Source organism: Oratosquilla oratoria, chromosome 23 (genome assembly GCF_046742065.1).
Source record: "Oratosquilla oratoria isolate Oo_2021 chromosome 23, ASM4674206v1, whole genome shotgun sequence".
Lineage (NCBI taxonomy): Eukaryota > Metazoa > Arthropoda > Malacostraca > Stomatopoda > Squillidae > Oratosquilla > Oratosquilla oratoria.
The window spans coordinates 31,014,520-31,032,936 of NC_134799.1; the positions used below are offsets into that span (position 1 = coordinate 31,014,520).

The following is an 18,417-nucleotide window of genomic DNA, read 5'->3' on the forward strand; positions in this document are numbered from 1 at the left end:
TTTCATTAGTCACTTTTCAGACCATTGCTGTAATTCATCTAAATCTTCTTGAATATCTAATTGGTTTGAGTGATCATTTGCCACTCCGCACAGTTTTGTATCATCAGCAAATTTGGAAACAGTAGATTTTAGTCCATGGTCTATATCATTTATATATACTATGAATAGAAGTGGTCCAAGAACGGAACCCTGAGGAACTCCACTTGTAACACTTTTCCATCCAGAAGTTTTTCCATTTAAAACAACTCTCTGTTTTCGACCTTTCAACCAATTACTAGTCCAACCTAATAGGCTACCACTTATTCCATGCAAAGCTAATTTAGTAAGTAGTCTTTCGTGTGGGACGGTATCAAAAGCTTTTGCAAAGTCTAGATATATTAAATCTATATTGTTTCTTTTGTCATAATTCGAGATAACTGTGTTGTAGAATTCGAGTAAGTTAGTGTCCCTGATTAACTCATATTAAACAATATTAATTCTTGATATCAACCGATCGATCGGGATGATCTGGGGGGCGGGGTGTGTGGTGTGATCACGTCTGTGGCACCCGTTCCATCGGATTCCGTCCCCTGTCAAGTTTGATAAATGATCGCCAGCATGGATTCAGACGGAAACGTTCTTGCGTGACTAACTTACTCGAATTCTACAACACTCATCTTGAAATATGACACAGGAAACAATATCGATTTAATATAACTTGATTTTGCAAAAGCTTTTGACACCGTCCTCCACGGAAGACTACTTACTAAATTAGCTTCACACGGAATAAGTGGCAGCCTATTAAGTTGGATTAGTAATTGGTTGAATGATCGAAAACAGAGAGTTGTTTTAAATGGAAAAACTAAATGGAAAAATGTTACGAGTGGAGTTTCTCAGGGTTCAGTTCTTGGGCAACTTCTATTCATATTATATATAAATGATATAAACCACGGACTGAAATCTATTGTCTCCAAATTTGCTGATGATACAAAACTATGTGGAATGGCAAATGATCACTTAAACCAATTAGATACCCAAGAAGATTTAGACTACAGCAATGGTCTGAAAAGTGGCTAATAAAATTTAACACAAATAAATGCAAGGTTATGCACATAGGTAAAAATAACAGTAAGTACGATTACAAGTTATTTGGAAACTCGTTAACAAAAGTGAATAGTGAAAAGGATCTCGATGCAATTATCAGTAACGATCTCAAATCACCTAAACAGTGTATTTCAGCCTCTGAGAAAGCACATAAGATTCTAGGACTGCGATCTTTTGACTTCAGAAGTCCATCTCTCACTAACAAGCTATATAAATCGTTAGTTCGTCCACATTTGGAATATGCTGTTTCCGTATGGTCACCGAATCTCATTAAAGAAATTGACAGAATGGAAAAAATACAACGGCGAGCCACAAATCAGATTCCAATGATAAAAAAACAGATCTTACGAAAATCGACTAAAATATATGAATCTTTTTCCCCTAAAAAAGCGTAGACTCAGAGGTGACTTGGTACAGGTCTTTAAGATTCTAAAGGGTATTAACAGCTTCAAAAGTGACAAAATTTTCACACTGAATGAAAATCAGACAAATAATAATGGTCTCAAACTGTCAGGAAATTTATTTAATTTGAAAGTGGGTAGAAACAACTTCGCCAACCGTGTAGTTAATGAATGGAATAAACATTCTGCAGAGGCAGTGCAATGTAGTTCAGTTCGAAGCTTTAAGATTTGTTTAAACACCAAAGCAAGATGATGTAATGCCTGCCATTTGATATCATTTGTTTGTTATCATTTGTCTGCTAATTATTATTTAATTATCATTTATTATTGTTTATCTGTCCATCTATTATTGTTTATTATTTACCTGTTTATTTATCACTTATATTATTATTATTATTATTATTGATTGATTGATTTATCATTATTATCATTTTTTTCGCCTCCAACCTAGTTATGGATCACAAGGTCTCTTGTCGGCATGCTCCTCCTTTGTAATCCATTTGTAGGTCGTTGGATGCCCTATGGCCTACGCTGTAGTGCAGACGACAACAATACACAGTAACACTCAGGTCGTGTTGAAAATTTATATGATAAGATAATCTTTCATTCCCGAGACCGCTCTCAAGAATACCCGACTAAGCGAGCCATTACACATAATATACATACATAAACACACACAAACACACACATACATACATGCATGCATATATATATATATATATATATATAATATATATATACGTGTATATGTGTGTATATATACATATATATACATACATACATATATATATATATGTATACAAGTCTATATATATATATATATACATATATATATACATATATATATGTATATATATATATATATATATATATATATATATATATATATATGGGAGGGTGTATACATATATATATTTACACACACACACACCGACTCGGTGGCATAGTTGGTAGAGCGCTGAACTGGGAAGCAGAAATGCTCCCAGCACCCAGTTCGAATCCTGCCCAGGGCCGAAATTATTTCGGTATCGCTGTGCCTCGGGTCGTTACTCTGACTCTCGTGGGCGGGGAGTTGGGTGTGTGTGTGTGTGCAAGGTCATAGCATTACCCATAGATCGGACCTACGAGCTCTGAGCTCTCTTCCAGGAGGGAAATAGCTGTCGATCACGAGTCCAACACGTGATCCAAAGACCAAGTGAATACACACACACACACACACACACATATATATATATATATATATATATATATATATATATATATATATATATATATATATATATATATTACACTTCATATAACATGAGAGCAACAACGTTTGCCATGTTATCTTTACAAATACTGGTATTAACCAGTGGTGGGAAATACAGCTAAATTCATTTTCAGGGTTGAACTAAGTAAATTCTAATTCATACTAATAAAGTTTAAAAAGAAGTCTATCAGAAGTATCAATGTAATTGTTTATTACAGTGATTGTGTGTTTTTATCACGGCCACTGCCACAAAATAATATCAGAAATATTAGCTAAATTCTGCTGCCGCTCACATGATGGATCTAGTACTCGTGCTGTATACAAAACACACATTGTCATTAGCCAGTGGGTTATGTGTGATCAAAAAGACCAATTGATAATTAATTAGAGTTCACGCACGCTACTGCAACGTCACAAACCCAAGGCATGTACACTGTACAGTAACACACTCGATATGGGCCAGTTGTACTGTACGGAGGGCATGCTATGCCGTCTTTCTGTTTACATTCAAATAACTTCAGTTTGGTGTCACATCCTTTCGATGTTGTGTCAGTCAAAATGGTCTACGCGTTGAAACCGTCGCACGCGTTGGAGCAAAGTTAATTTTCTAAACCAAACTGTGAGACGCGGGGTTAAAGTTTGTAACAGAAATATGCTATACACAGAGTGTTCTGAAAAACACGTAGCAATTCAGTTAATTTTTTTACCTTCAAACTTGACCACTGTCGTGCATTTTGCATGAGTGTACATCACTACAATCTAAATAATAAAAGAAAAAGTGGGTTTCTTTCAATACTCACCTTGCTCAGCCTTGTACCAAGCACTCCTACTTCCACCACAACGAATCACAAACAGTGACCTTCAGTAATTTTTCGTTTGGCCAGTGACGCACACACCGAAAATGTCGTACTCATATATCGCTCAAGATTACGTTGCCTTATATTTCTTATCATAATTCATATTAATTTTGTAGTGCATTCACAACTTAATTCTGGATTGGTAAAGTGTTGGTTTCTTTCACTATTGGCCTTCTGAACGCATTTAATTTTTGAAATTATATCGGCCTTCTTGCCGCTCTTTGAAATAAGTATAGATAGATAATGTTTGGAAACTGTTCCGTAGTATTTAACATGCCCCCAGCTAGGTAAGTACACAGTGATACAATACAGAGAAAAGTGTTAAGTACTTTATATAAGCGAGCTAGGCCCGCTTAGGTATATCTGTATTCTTGAAGGATATTAGCAACAAAAATAGAAGAGATAAGGTGTAATATAACAAAGGTATGATTTACATAATTAAAAATTCTGTTATTGAGAGTAGGGAAATAAACTAGATTACATTCTGTTGTGTCGCAATTGTTAATGGTATAAGGGTAGAAATATAAATATCCTATCTAGATTTCTTATTGTGTATAAACTTTCTGTTTTATGCAGTGAATACTTTAGATGCTTTAGTGACATCCGTGCAGACCAGTCACTCATTCAAAAATTTAACACTGGAGGTTAATTTCCACTCAAAAAATGAATGCTGGTCACTTTTAGCTTATACTGCTGCCCTCCTTTAATACGTTTTGGTGCGACATTCTCCCCAAGAATAGAATCGCTGGGCATTGCTGACAGCATAGCCATCCTACGTAGCAATATCAAGTGTTTTAGTGTTTGTCGCGACTTGCATATTCATGTTGACTGCGGCCAGGTGATTCTATTCAGCTGAGGGAACCCCCAGGGTGCACCTTTAGTTATATTATATATCTAAGAATAAAAAAAAAAAAAAAAAAAAAAAACTCCCGGCGGTCTTTGAACCCGGATGTATGTTTGTCCCCCACTGAACCGGCAAAAAGGGACGTCCCACGTGTGTAATAAAAATTTTTAACCGTTAAAAAAGGAGGGCAACAAATCTTACGATTAGAGCACCAGGAACAATGCCTTTAGAAACCGAAGCCGACAAAAAGAAGCGTCGGAAAATTTCAAAAGCCGCTTTACAAGATGATAAGAGTTTGCGTTGCCGACTACGGAATGAACATGCCCAAACTTTTCTAAGCTTATACCAAACAATTTTGTGTTAAGGAATCTGTGCGGGATTTTCATCGAAAGGTGATTAAATTCAATGATTCTGTACGAAACAACAAAGATTTTCAATATTCCGATGAAATGTTTGACAGTCTTGAACTTTTTGATGGACAAATTGAAGATAGTGTTTCTGAAGGTTTTATGAAGCATTACTTTGTCGGGTAAAAATGGGCGTAGCCCGGGCGCGAAGCGCCCCGCGAGCGAAGCGAAGCGAGCAGCGCCCATCCTATCTCCCATCCTCCCTTCAGATTACCATTCCCTATCTTTTCCTGCCTCCCCTATATCTTTCAGTCCAACAAGCTGACTTACCCAACTGTTCCTCCAGTCTTTCTGCGGTATTCCCAGCATTGGTCTCTCCATTCCTTTCCGTGCTCTCCTCATCTTTATTTCTATTGCGATCATCAATTCCAAGTTTGACATTTGTATGTCTTAGCTTGGGCTATACGCTGATTATAAACGTCGCGTTTCGGACCTACATATAGAGCAAGATCTAAGAATATAAGGTCTAACCACTTCCGACCGAATTTCGAGGGAGTTGGTGCAGCGAGCCCGTGAACGTCACCTGGCTGTTCAAAGTGGGGTTAGCGGGTCCTCTAGCTGTCAGTTGAAGTTGGTCCGTCGTTCGAAAATGACGTCGCCTTCGCTCGCACCGCTCCACTCAATTAGTTATATTCTGACAAATATTATATAAAATATATATATATAAATATATATAAAATATTATAGTTCCTGTCTATATATATGAATATATAATATATATGATATATAATATATATATATAATATATAAAATATTATAGTTCCTGTCTTCCTTGGCGTTTCACAGTTTTCTTCAGTGTATCACAAAGAGAAAATGGACGCATCCAATTGACGTCAGAAGCTGCGCAGAATTGCTCCAGCGGTTAGACCTGTTTACTTAGACCTTGATATAGAGAGCCTCTTATGATGTTCCTGTATTTACCAGACGTTTTCAAACAAATTATGATACGTCTTTTTATTTCATTTTCGTGTTCTCTTGTAAATCTTACATTTTTTTCTAAATAAATATGCTCCTTCAACTTGTTCAAGATTCTCATCGTCGATGATAATGGATTTACGATGAACTTTAGAATTTAATATTACTTTCATTTTACGTGAAGATGAGGCACATAGAGAAGGAGTTGCATTATGCATTAGCCCCAAAGCACAGCGAGCGTTAATTGAATATAAACCAATAAATGAAAGATTACTCAAAGCACGTTTTAGGAGGAAGTGGTTTAACATTACTGTTATAGTCGTGTATGCGCCGATTGAAGATGGAGAAGAGAGGGTAAAGGACAGACTGTACGGAGACCTACAAGATTTGGTTGATGGAATACAAAAGCATGACATACTACTCGTGATGGGTGATATGAATGCAAAAGTGGGAAAAGAAAGTTTTAGGTCAGTAGGACCAGAGAGCCTACATCATACATCCAATAACAACGGCCTTAGACTAGCATCTTTTGCAGAGGCAAATAACATGATCATAGGCGGAACATGGTTTCCACACAAGAACATCCACAAGTACACATGGGAATCCCCGGATGGCAGAACCAGGAATCAAATTGATCACATACTGGTAGATGCAAAACACAGAGGAGCCCTGCAAGATGTGCGATGCTATAGAGGCGCAGACTGCAGCACAGATCACCTACTACTAACGGCAAAAGTAAAGGCGAGACTTAAGTTAGAGAAGAAGATGCGAAACGAACCACAAAGAAAATTTGAGACTGAGAGATTAAAACAACTAGAATTAAGTAACCAATACCAACTGGAAATCAGAAACAGATATGAGGTGTTAATGATGACAGAAGAGGAAGAGATGGATATGGAAGAAGAAGCAAAAATGCTGGAGGAATGCATAATCAAGTCGGCAGAAGAGATTATTGGGTACAAGCAGAATAGTAGAAGAGAGGAATGGTATGATGAGGAGTGTGCAAGTGCGGTAGAGGAGAGAAAGAAAGCTAGACAGAAGTGGCAACAAACTAGGAGTGAAGAAGATAAAGAGGATTTTATACAAAAGAGGAGAAACGCAAAGAAAATCAAGAGACGGAGGAAAAGGGAATTTATGAACAACAATCTGGAAAAAATCGAAACTTTAGGAAGAGAAGGAAAGATAAGAGAACAATATGCGGTTATAAAGAAAGTCAGAAACAGGTATAGACCCAGAGTAAATATGGTTATACACCAAAATGGAGTCATAGCAACCAGAGAAGAAGAAATCTTGAGCTGTTGGAAAATTTTCTTCAAAGAACTTTTGAATAGGCCAGAACCAGATACACCATATGAGGAAGCAAATGATGATAATATTAATGAGGAAGAAGTAAGGGAACCAACAATTAACGAAGTAGGAACGGCCATAAAGGAACTAAAGAATAATAAAGCACCTGGGGAAGATGGAGTAGTGGGAGAATTTCTTAAGGCAGGAGGAGAGTACTTGAAGAATAAAATATACCGACTTATTTTAAGAATATGGAGAGAGGAAAAGGTACCCAGAAATTGGAAGAAAGGAATTACTATACCAATACTGAATAAAGGAGACAAAAGGGTATGTGAAAATTACAGAGGCATCACACTACTATCCTGTGTATACAAAATTTTTGCAAAAATACTTTATAGGAGACTGACCCCCTATGCAAATGAAATATTAGGCGAATATCAATGTGGCTTTAGAAGGGGGAGATCAACAACAGACCACCTGTTTACGATCAGACAGATACTGGAGAAGAGCTGGGAGTTTAATATAAATCACTGGCATATGTTTGTAGACTTCAAACAAGCATACGACAGTGTACACAGATCATCCATGTGGAAAATCCTCAGAGAATTTGGAGTACCAATCAAAATTGTAAGCTTAGTGAAGGCAACGTATGATGGCACAGAAGCAAAGGTGAGGGTTGGCAACAAGAAGACGAATTTTTTTTAAATAAAGAGTGGTTTGAGACAGGGGTGCGTTCTATCCCCACTACTGTTCAACCTACTACTAGAAAGAGTAGTAAGAGCAGTGGAGAGAGATAATATTGGAGTAGAGTTCGAGTCTGAGAGAGTGAATATGTTGGCGTATGCCGACGACGTCGAATTAATAGATGGAATAAAAGACATGTTTGGAGATTTCCAAGAGACTGCGAACAGAGTAGGACTGCTGGTGAATACTAAGAAGACAGAGTTAATGCATCTAACCAAAAACAATAACAGAGAAAAATATATTGACATCAATAGTGTGAGATATGAAGTATGCAGAAACTTTAAATATCTTGGATCAATTGTAACAGACGAAAACCTGATGGACACTGAAATAAAATCAAGAATTGCATCAGCCAACCGATGTTATTACAGCCTCCAAAATACACTGGGAAGAAGGAGTATATCAACAAAGACCAAACTAAGAATATATGATACAATAATAAAACCCATTCTATTATATGGATGCGAAGCCTGGAGCCTGACTAAGAAAATGGAAAAAAGTCTTTTTGTATTTGAGAACAGTGTACTAAGGAAAATTTTGGGCCCAGTATTCGACGAACTAGACCAAGAATGGAGAAGGCGGCATAATTAAGAGCTAAGGGAAACATCAGGCCAAATAAATATCATGAATATCATAAAGTCAAGGCGACTGCAGTATGCCGGCCACATTGCAAGAATGGAACAAGAAAGAATACCAATGAGAGTGATGATGGATGGGATGGTAGGAGGAAGACGTTTCCCAGGAAGACCACGCAGAAGATGGATGGACAACGTGAAGGAGGACCTGGAAAGGGCTGGAGCAGATGTCCGGGATTGGATGACAGTGGCACAGGACCGTAGAGTCTGGAGGCATTTGATGCTAGCGGTGAGGGGTCAGCAAGTGGCCCAACCACCACCGGAGTGAGTGAGTGAGTGAGTCATCGTAAAACTCTCTTTGAGACTTCCCTTGTTCAAATCACCTGCTACTTTACATAAGATTACAAAGGAAGAGCATGCGGACAGGAGACCTTTTGGTCCATAACTAGGTCGGGTGCAGAAAAAAATAAATGAACAAAATGAATAATGATAAATAATAAACAAATAAATATTTTCTTCTCATTGTACTTCCTTCTTTATTCACTTGATTCCTTAGTAAATTGCATTTTATAATTTCAATACTGCTCACATTGTTCAGTGCGCTGGTGGCGTAATCGTAAGCGTGCTGGTCTCGCATTCGCTTAAATGTGGATTCGTACCCCACACTTCTCTCCGATTCCCACCTATATCCGTTACCAGTCCTAGGGCACAGGCAATGGTTTCGACCGCAGCTGTGCGCCCTCTGACGTGAGCTATTCACTTTTTTCTTCTCATTGTCTCTTACAGCTTCATATAAAATGTCTAATTTCCTTTACCTTTGCAAAGCTTATTTTTTCTTGAAGACTATATTCCATTCCAATAAGAAATTAATTACACTCGATTTCTGCCGTGCAGCTTGGTACAGTTGGTAGTCCTGCAGATTCCTTGTCCACACAGGCACGAGCGACACACAAATTTCTTAACTCCTTCAGAAAATATTATATTTCTCCACTTTGTTCATAAGATAGGAAATTCTACAATTATGTGTATATATATATATATATATATATATATATATATATATATATATATATATATACATATATATTTATATATATATGTGTATATATATATATATATATATACAACTTTTTTTAAAAATCGATAGGGTCAGAAACCAAGTAATTGTGTGGAGTTGAATTTAAAAAATATCGGTTGAAACACACCTTTACTTATAATCTAATCGATGTTTCCAGCAATTATGATAAAGAGTGTATAATAAAACATGTGTTCTCCTACATAAACAACTCCTGAACACAGTGGTTCATTCAGATTTTATATAGAATATCCATAAAAAAAATGAATATAAAGGATTTTTATCAATATTTTGCGTCACGACGTTCGTGGCGTGAGTGAGGTGATTCCTGACTCCTCTCCTCCTCCTCGCCCTCCTCCTTCCAACGTATTCATAATTCAATTTATTATAAAAAAGTATTCGTTTTCCATCATTCATTCCCGAGACTATTTTTATGTAATGTGAATTTATCAATAATTCGTGGAGACGGTAGGTAGATTGAGTGTACTCAAAAAGGCAAGAAAAATAGATATATTATCAGTAGCCTCCTTTATCTTATGCTTTACTTCTCTTCTCTTTTCTTTGTACCTCTCATATGATTCCCTCGACCTATTTTGTAACCAATCTGTGAAAGCTCGCTTCTTCTCTTCTGCAACCTTCTTTGCTTCCTCATCCCACCACTCACTACCCTTCCTTCTATTTCCTCCCATCCTCCTTGTTACACACACCATCGTTGCACATTCTTGTGACTCCCCCCCTTGAAACATCCCCATTTCTCCTCCACTCGTAGTTCCACTCTATCTTTCACTCACTCCCACTCCTCTCTCAGATTTTTCTTGTACTACTTCTCCTTTTCTTTCTCATTTAAGCAGTTCACTCTAAGCACCATTCTCCATTTACCCCTGCCTTCTGTCCTCTCCCGTCCTTCCTCAACAGACATTCCCTTCTTCCTCAAAGCCCCTTTTACCCCATCCATCCATCTCATTCTAGGTCGACCCCTCATGTTCACTCCTTCCACATCTGCCTTCCACACCTCTTTTACTAGTCTTTTTTTCACTCATTCTTTCCATGTGTCCAAACCATCCCAATACTTTTTCATCAACCCTATCTCCCAACTCCCTTTCCACCCCCGTTCTCCTCTTCATCTCCTCATTTCTCACTTTACCCAGCCTAGTAACCCCTATCATACTTCTCAGACACTTCATCTCAAACACATTCAAACTCCTCCTCTCTTTCTCTCTTATGTTCCATGTTTCTGCCCCATACAGTGCTGTCGGCACAATCACTCCTTCATACAATCTCCTCTTAGTATCTATTTCCAAATGTCTATTTCTCATTACACTTTTTAATCCACCAAGGCATTTACTTGCTTCTCTCAATCTACATTCTACCTCCAACTCCTCTCCTCCCTTTCCTGCCACATTCACACCCAAGTATCTAAAAATATCCACTCCCTCCAGTCTCTCTACTTTAATATTCACTTTCTCCCTATGTACATCTCATCACCTTACTTTTACCCACATTTATCTTGAACTTCCTTCTTTCACACACCTTCCCAAACTCTGTCACTAACTTTCTCAATCCCTCCTCTGATCCTGTTACAAGGGCAGTGTCATCCGCAAACAACAGCTGGCCTATCTCCCATTTTTCTCCATTTTCTTTAACCATCTCCAATCCCTGACCCACTACCCTTGTATTTACTTCTCGCACCACCCCATCCATGTATTAATTGAACAGCCATGGTAACATGACACATCCCTGACGAAGTCCCACTCACTCTATTTCTAATCCTGACACACGCTCTACTACTCTTGTAAAAACACTTGACAGCTCATAAAAGCTTTCCTCCTATCCCATACATTTGTAATACCTCCCACAGTACCTTCCTGTCTACCCTGTCATAAGCCTTTTCCAAGTTCATAAAAGCCCAAATAATAATAATAATAGAAATAGTAATAATGATAATAATATAGTAGCATAGTAATTATAATGATTATTTTTGTAATAACAATAACGATGCTGATAAAAATGATACTAATAATAAAACAATAGAAGAAAATTAATGTATATTATAGAGGATGAAGATGAAGCGAGACAGTCGGCTTGACTAGTCACGAACTTAACCTCTGCATCACTGATGTCGCCTCCCTGTCGACTGGGAGGTGCTCAGGTGCTGTTTTGACCTACACAGTCTAGGTAGCATCGCTACAGACCAGTCACTTTTTCCTCTTGTAACCCTCACACATTCCTCTATTTTGGCACCTGCCCGACTCCTCTTTGGCGTGATCTTGCCCCCAAGGATAGAAACGCTGGTTATACCCAACGATCTTGGATCACATGTTGTACTCGTAATCGAGAGCTCGTACTGTAGTGAACTATTATCGTTATTATTTTTATTAGTTATAATTACCATCACTATTGGTTGTTATCGTTATCATCAGTACTATCATTACTATCTTTACTATTTTATGTTGATGTGAGAATTCATTCTTTATCCTATGCGTGACAACCAATACTAGAAAATGTATGGTCCTTGTATTCTGCTACCCCGCCAACATTACCGCCGGGATATCAAAATCCATCGGTGTCTATCTTCAGAACCAGGGCGGGCACAACGCATTCATGACATCATAAAATAGCAAACCGCAAAGTTGACGTCACAGTTGCCACGCTCTCTATCAGGAGTTGGGCAAACTACCAAGATGCGGACAATTTCAATGCATCAAAAATATAAAAAAGTAAACGATATCGACATGAGACCTATTTTCAAAGGTTTTATTGTTAGAGGACAATGTCCCTGGGGTCAAGGTTGACATTCAACGAATTGATAGTTACTCCAGCATTCAACTGAAGCGTTGATTGTAGTGTCGAGGACTGAAAACTAGTGGAAACAAGGTGGGAAAGTACGTTCTCCATCATGGCCACTTCTGCTAGCCCCATTTATTGGACAAGAGACCACAACCAATATTTTATAGATTTATTGAAGCAGTATCCCTGATTATGCAATATCAAGAGCAAGGGACATTAGCGAATCTTGATATGAAGAGTTATCCTGAGCCGTGACCTTATGTTAGGTGCGACTGTGCTATTTTCCACGGCAGCCCCCGTCAAAAATACACCATCTAAAAATACTGTTGTTACTTATTGTTGTTGTTGTTAATTGCTGTACTTATTCATGGGGTTTAAGATACTCAGAATTATGTCAATTATATATTTACCATCGTCATCATCATATCTTGTCGCACCAGAACCGTGTCCATATAAGGGCAGTTTCATTTGCTTCCCTAAGGTCTTGGTCGGAGCAATGGGGACTCCATGGACATTCCCGGAGGACGTGGACCATCGTCTGTACTTCGCCACAGGGACATTGGGGGCTATTGGTGTATCCCCACTTGTGTTGATTTTCTCTCGTTTTGCCCACCTTGGCTCTTCCTCCTCTGTTTAAGGTAACCCAGTCCTTCCTGGTTAGGTTGGCTCCTGGGGGCAAGGTCTCGTTTGGGCATGGTATGGCCTCGTTATGGCCCAGATTGTCATATTCCTGCCAACATTCTAGTTATATTTACCGATTTTTCCTTAATAAAACTGGACCATTACGAAAAAAATATTGGCACCTGCAGAGAAAAGGTTTTTATGCTTTCCCTGCTACTAGAGCTGGGAACACTTGTGTAAGTTTTTAAATTCGGTTCGGAGTGGTTGTGCTATTTTCCACCGTAGTCACCGCAAAAAAAAAAAAAAAAAAAAAAAAAGTGTATATATATATATATATATATATATATATATATATATATGATAAATAAATCAAATAAACAAACAAAATAAATAAAACAAAATAAAATAAAACAAATAAATAAATAAATAAATAAAATAAAATAAATAGAAATAAATGAATAAATAAGATAAAATAAATAAATGATAAGATGAAAAAATAAAATAAGCAAATAATATAAATAAAAGACAAACAAATAGTTAATAAATAAACAAATATTTAAAAATAGCTACTGACGTTACTATTAATTTGTAGTACTTATTTATGGGGTTCAAAATACTCAGAATGATAGGAGCTATCCAATGATATAGACATGAATTGCATCTGGGAGACTGGCATTCTTTCCTCAAGCCCACTCAATGTGGACACATAGTTCAGCTTTCTGCACCTCCACCTACTACATGCAGATTTGCGTGAGGCACAGTTGACAATAAATGAATAAACCATATTTGAATTGTACAACATTGTACTGTTTCAGTGCTTGGTGGACTAACCTGCTCTGTGATTGAGAGAGGAGGATTGGATGTAGGTAGTCATCAGTAGGCTCAGATTCACGAAGTATTTACTGCATATGTACACAGATATGACAGAATTGAATAGACATAAAAGAGAAATAATTTAATTTATCAAACAAGCAATTGATACAATTAAAATGCTTATAAATGGCCACAATGTAAATAACTAATACTTGGTTGACATCCCCTTTGCTTTTTTCAATGCAAGGACCCTTCTAGGTATGCTAGTGATTAGTTCACGAATATCATCTTGAGGGATTTCTTGTCATGTTTCCCGTAGTAATCCTAAGAGTTGGGGCTTTGAAGATGGCTTCCTGTTCTTTTTGCGAAGTTGTTGGTCTAATATGCCCCAGAGGTGTTCAATAGGGTTCATATCGGGGGACTGACTTGGCCATGGAAGTTTCCTGATCCCATTTTGGCTCAACCAATTTTGTGTTCCTTGAGCAGTGTGACAAGGAGCTCCATCTTCCATAAATAGGAAGATATTTTTACTCATTCTACTACTGGAGAATATTGGAATGAGTCCTTCTTTTAATATAGAAACATATTTGCATGAATTGATGTTTCCTTGACACTCCACATGCTCTGATCGACCATCACTCCAAGTTGCACCCCATACCATTATTGAAATGCCCCCATGTTTCACTGTTGGCTGCAGTATTTTGAGGTCAAACTCTTGGCTGCAGTCTCCAGACCCACACTCTTCCACAGACAGAAAATAATGCGAATCGTGACTCATCAGAGAAAATTACAGTGCTCCAAAAAGCCACAGGTCTCTCCACCATCTCAATAGTCCAATCCTTTCTGCACTTGATATTGGCTGGACGAAGGAATGGTTTCCTTTTTGCAGCTCTGCCATAGTAACCCAGCTTGTGGAGATACCTGATAGTTTTTCTGGGACTGACATCAGCTTGTGTTGCTATATCAGAGGCCTTGCAACGTGGATCCTCTTCGACATTTTTTTTTTTATTTTTTTTTTTTTTACAAGATGCAAGGTTCTTTCTGAGGGCCCGGGACGACCTGAATGAAGTTTTGTGCCCTTCTTGCCCTCTTTGGCGAATTGTACGATCACTCTATTAACAGTAAAAAGAGGTATTGACAATTTTCAGATATTTTGCGTTGACTAAGTCCACCTTCATGTTGACCCACAATACGACCTCGCTGAAATTCAGATAGGTCTACTGCTCCTTTGGTTCGTGGCATGCTTGATTAATCTTGTGTGTAATCTGAAACATAAATCTAGGTAAATATAACATATTAGGTAACTTTAGATAACATAAAGCATTAAATAAGAGCAGAAATGCATTTTTCTTGGTGTCTACTCAATTCTGTCATGTCTGCGTATGTCTTGTTTTATGTTCTCGGTGGTAAGATTCTCCCATATGCTCAAACCCATCGCTGACATTTTTCAAGGTCAAAATGTAGTTTGAGAAAACAGATCCAAGTAACACCTTTCATATGTGGTCTATCTACATAATGTGAGTTACTACAACATAATCCATAGCAGCAGTATTTATTGGATGACATTCTGAAAAGTTAAATTATGTCCGATCCCACCAAAATAGCTGATAGATGTGGATATTTTTCACAAGAAAATGAACAGTGTGCCAAGACGTACTGATTTGTTTGTCCGCATGACGTTATAGCAATATGTTTCTATTTTTAGGAATTGCCCAAATCACTATTCAGAAGATAACTGTTCGTGCTCTTGGTTCCAGAGCCATGAAGGCCATAGGCTACTACTTTGGGACTGGGTTAGGTTTGGGAAGAGAGCCGCCGACCGTGCGGTGTCGGCCCAGGCGGTAGCTGTTTGGTTTAGGGCTTGCCAGACTCAAACGTTCGTCAGGCAGCTCAGTTCTCCGTCTCATTTAGTCACCCTCTTGACACGTATGAGTGTCACGGTGGTGGCATTCTTACCCCCACCACAGATGCATATAAAATAATGTGTGGAGATGTATGAGTGGTAAAGGATATAGCCAAGGAGGAACTGAAAAAATATAAGAAAGATATTTATCTTTGGCATTGACGAACGGTGTCTTGCTCTGGTACGTAAAGGGTCTCATGTACGCTCAGGCGGTCTGTTCGGCTGTCTGAGCAAGCTAGGACTGTTCAGGCAAAACTGAATGTGTATGGTATGTTGAGGCGGCCTGTGTAGGCCGCCGGAGGGGATGACTCACGAACTTGTAGCTGATAGGTTGGCTCCGTCCGGCACTGTCCAGTTCAGGCATGTTTGAGGGTGTATGGGCACATGAGGGGTCCTTGAGACCGCATCTCTCAGTTCAGCATTCGGTAGCCTACTATGAACATGCCTGCCGCACTGACCACCAGCTGCACCACAGAAGAACAGCGACGATTTTCGGGCAAATTCATTGATATATTGTATACAGGGAAAATTCGTTCCTTTGGAAAATTAAATCTAAAGAGTATTAAAAAAAAAAAAAAATGCAGCGTATGACTTGTTTGTTGAAAAATTAAAAGAAAAGGACGATGCAGCTACCCGAGATTTGGTGATCATGAAAATTAACAACACGAGGAGCTCGGTCCACTACGGTACAAAGGATTACAAAGGAGGAACATGCCGACAGGAGACCTTTTGGTCCATAACTATGTCGGTTGCGGAAAAAATATAATAATGATGAATAAATAAATAAATAAAAATATAATAATATAAATAATAATAAAATAAATGCATAGGTATAGTTGGATAATACATAAGTAAATAATAAATGATAATAAGTTGACATATAACAATAATAAATGTGAATCAAGCAAATAATAATAAAAAGACAAATGATAACAAAACAAATAAACAAATAATATAAAATAAATGACAGTCATTACAGCAACTTGCTTAGGTGTTTATTTAAATTATTCTTAAAGCTTCGAACTGAACTACATTCCACTGCCTCTGCAGGAAGTTTATTCCATTCATGAACTACACGGTTGGTGAAGTTGTTTCTACCCACTTCCAAATTAAATCTATTTCCTGACAGTTTGAGACCATTGTTTCTTGTCTGATTCTCATTCAGTGTGAAATTTTTGTCACTTTTGATGTCAATTCCCTTTAGAATTTTAAAAGCCCATATCAATTCACCTCTGAGTCTACGCTTTTTTTTTTTCTTCTTTTTTTTTAGGAAAAATATTGTATTCTAATTCTGAACACTATGCATAGATGTACTATACAACGAAAATTGATGTGTCATTCTGTGCGTACATGCATGTAACAGACGTGAATCTTCTAGAACATTCAAATTGCCATTTCTGTTTACTTAATTAATTATAATTATGTTTTTGTAATGCGAAAGTTGAATAAATGAGATATATTATTAATATTATCAAAATCGAATTATTGTATAACTGAGATTGGATGTATGTAAAATTTCCGTGTGCAAGGAATGATTGTGGAAATTAAAATTAATAATTAGCAACTGTTTTGGGCACGCCGCCCACAGCGTGAAGTCACGCATGGTCGGTCACGAGCGAGCGGGCATTGGTTTCAGTCACGTGTAAAAGAGTGTGCCAGTGAGAACTCATATTGTAAATTCCCTGTGAAATTACTCTATGGAAGTACCTTCAGCGGTTTCCTTTCCACCTTATAGGACAACCAATAAAAACAGATTCACATGATTTAGTCGATTTTCGTTCGATTTATTTTTTATATTTGGAATCAGTTTTGTGGCTTGCCGTTGTACTTTTTTTTTCAATCTGTCAATGTCTTTAATGAGATTTGGTGACCATATGGAAACAGCTTATTCCAAATGTGGGCGAACTAACGATTTATATAGCTTGTTATTGAGTGATGGATATTTGAAGTCAAAGGATCGCGTAATCAGTCCAAGAATCTTATTTGCTTTCTCAGAGGCTGAAATACACTGCCTAGATGATTTGAGATCGTTACTGATAATCACGCCGAGATCCTTTTCACTATTCACTTTTTTAACGAATTTCCAAATAACTTGTAATCGTACTTACTGTTGTTTTTACCTATGTGCATAACCTTGCATTTATTTGTACTAAATTTCATTAGCCACTTTTCAGACCATTGCTGTAATTTATCTAAATCTTCTTGAATATCTAATTGGTTTAAGTGATCATTTGCCATTCCGCACAGTTTTGTATCATCAGCAAATTTGGAGACAATAGATTTCAGTCCGTGGTCTATATCATTTATATATATTATGAATAGAAGTGGCCGAAAAACGGAACCCTGAGGAACTCCACTCGTAACATTTTTCCATCTTGATGTTTTTCTATTTAAAACAACTCTCTGTACAAAACGATCACCTCATATGGGCCTGATACAAACACGAATTTAAATTGAGGAGTGCAACATTGGGTATGCGTGATAGCAATACATCACAATGAATATGATTTATAGCGATGGAATGAAAATATACGAACACCGATTAAGATATTAATCTAGCGATAGCCAAAATAAAAAGATAATTACTCTGGTATGGAAGAGGATCGTTGAGATGATTTGAATATTGGCAACAAATACGTCACACACAAATATGCATACTCGCACACAAAAAGATACAAATCTACTCATAGGTGAATCTCATACAGATCATTTTAAGTTAACTATGAAAAATATAGTAATTCACTTGAAAACAAAATTTTGGACATAGTGTAGGTGACTCAGTCCTCTACAACAAGAATAAGCAAACTTTAAGTGACTTGTAGATCACTGCAACAGTGAGTAGGTCTAACTTTT

At 37.5% G+C, this 18,417-nt stretch overlaps 1 protein-coding gene across 3 annotated transcripts in view; it reads right to left on the bottom strand.

Moving 5' to 3' along the window:
* LOC143038045 (UDP-glucosyltransferase 2-like) overlaps positions 1-3,694 on the bottom strand; it is a 37,904-nt gene extending 34,210 nt beyond the window's left edge. For 2 of the 3 annotated variants that reach the window (XM_076206917.1, XM_076206914.1), the window contains exon 1: positions 3,444-3,491. In XM_076206917.1, the coding sequence (XP_076063032.1) occupies positions 3,444-3,476 (33 nt within the window). In that variant the 5' untranslated portion in view covers positions 3,477-3,491. Of the gene's footprint in view, positions 1-3,443; positions 3,492-3,536 lie in introns of those variants that run through there. The other variant, XM_076206915.1, reaches the window with a different exon arrangement.
* Positions 3,695-18,417: the final 14,723 nt, after the last annotated feature.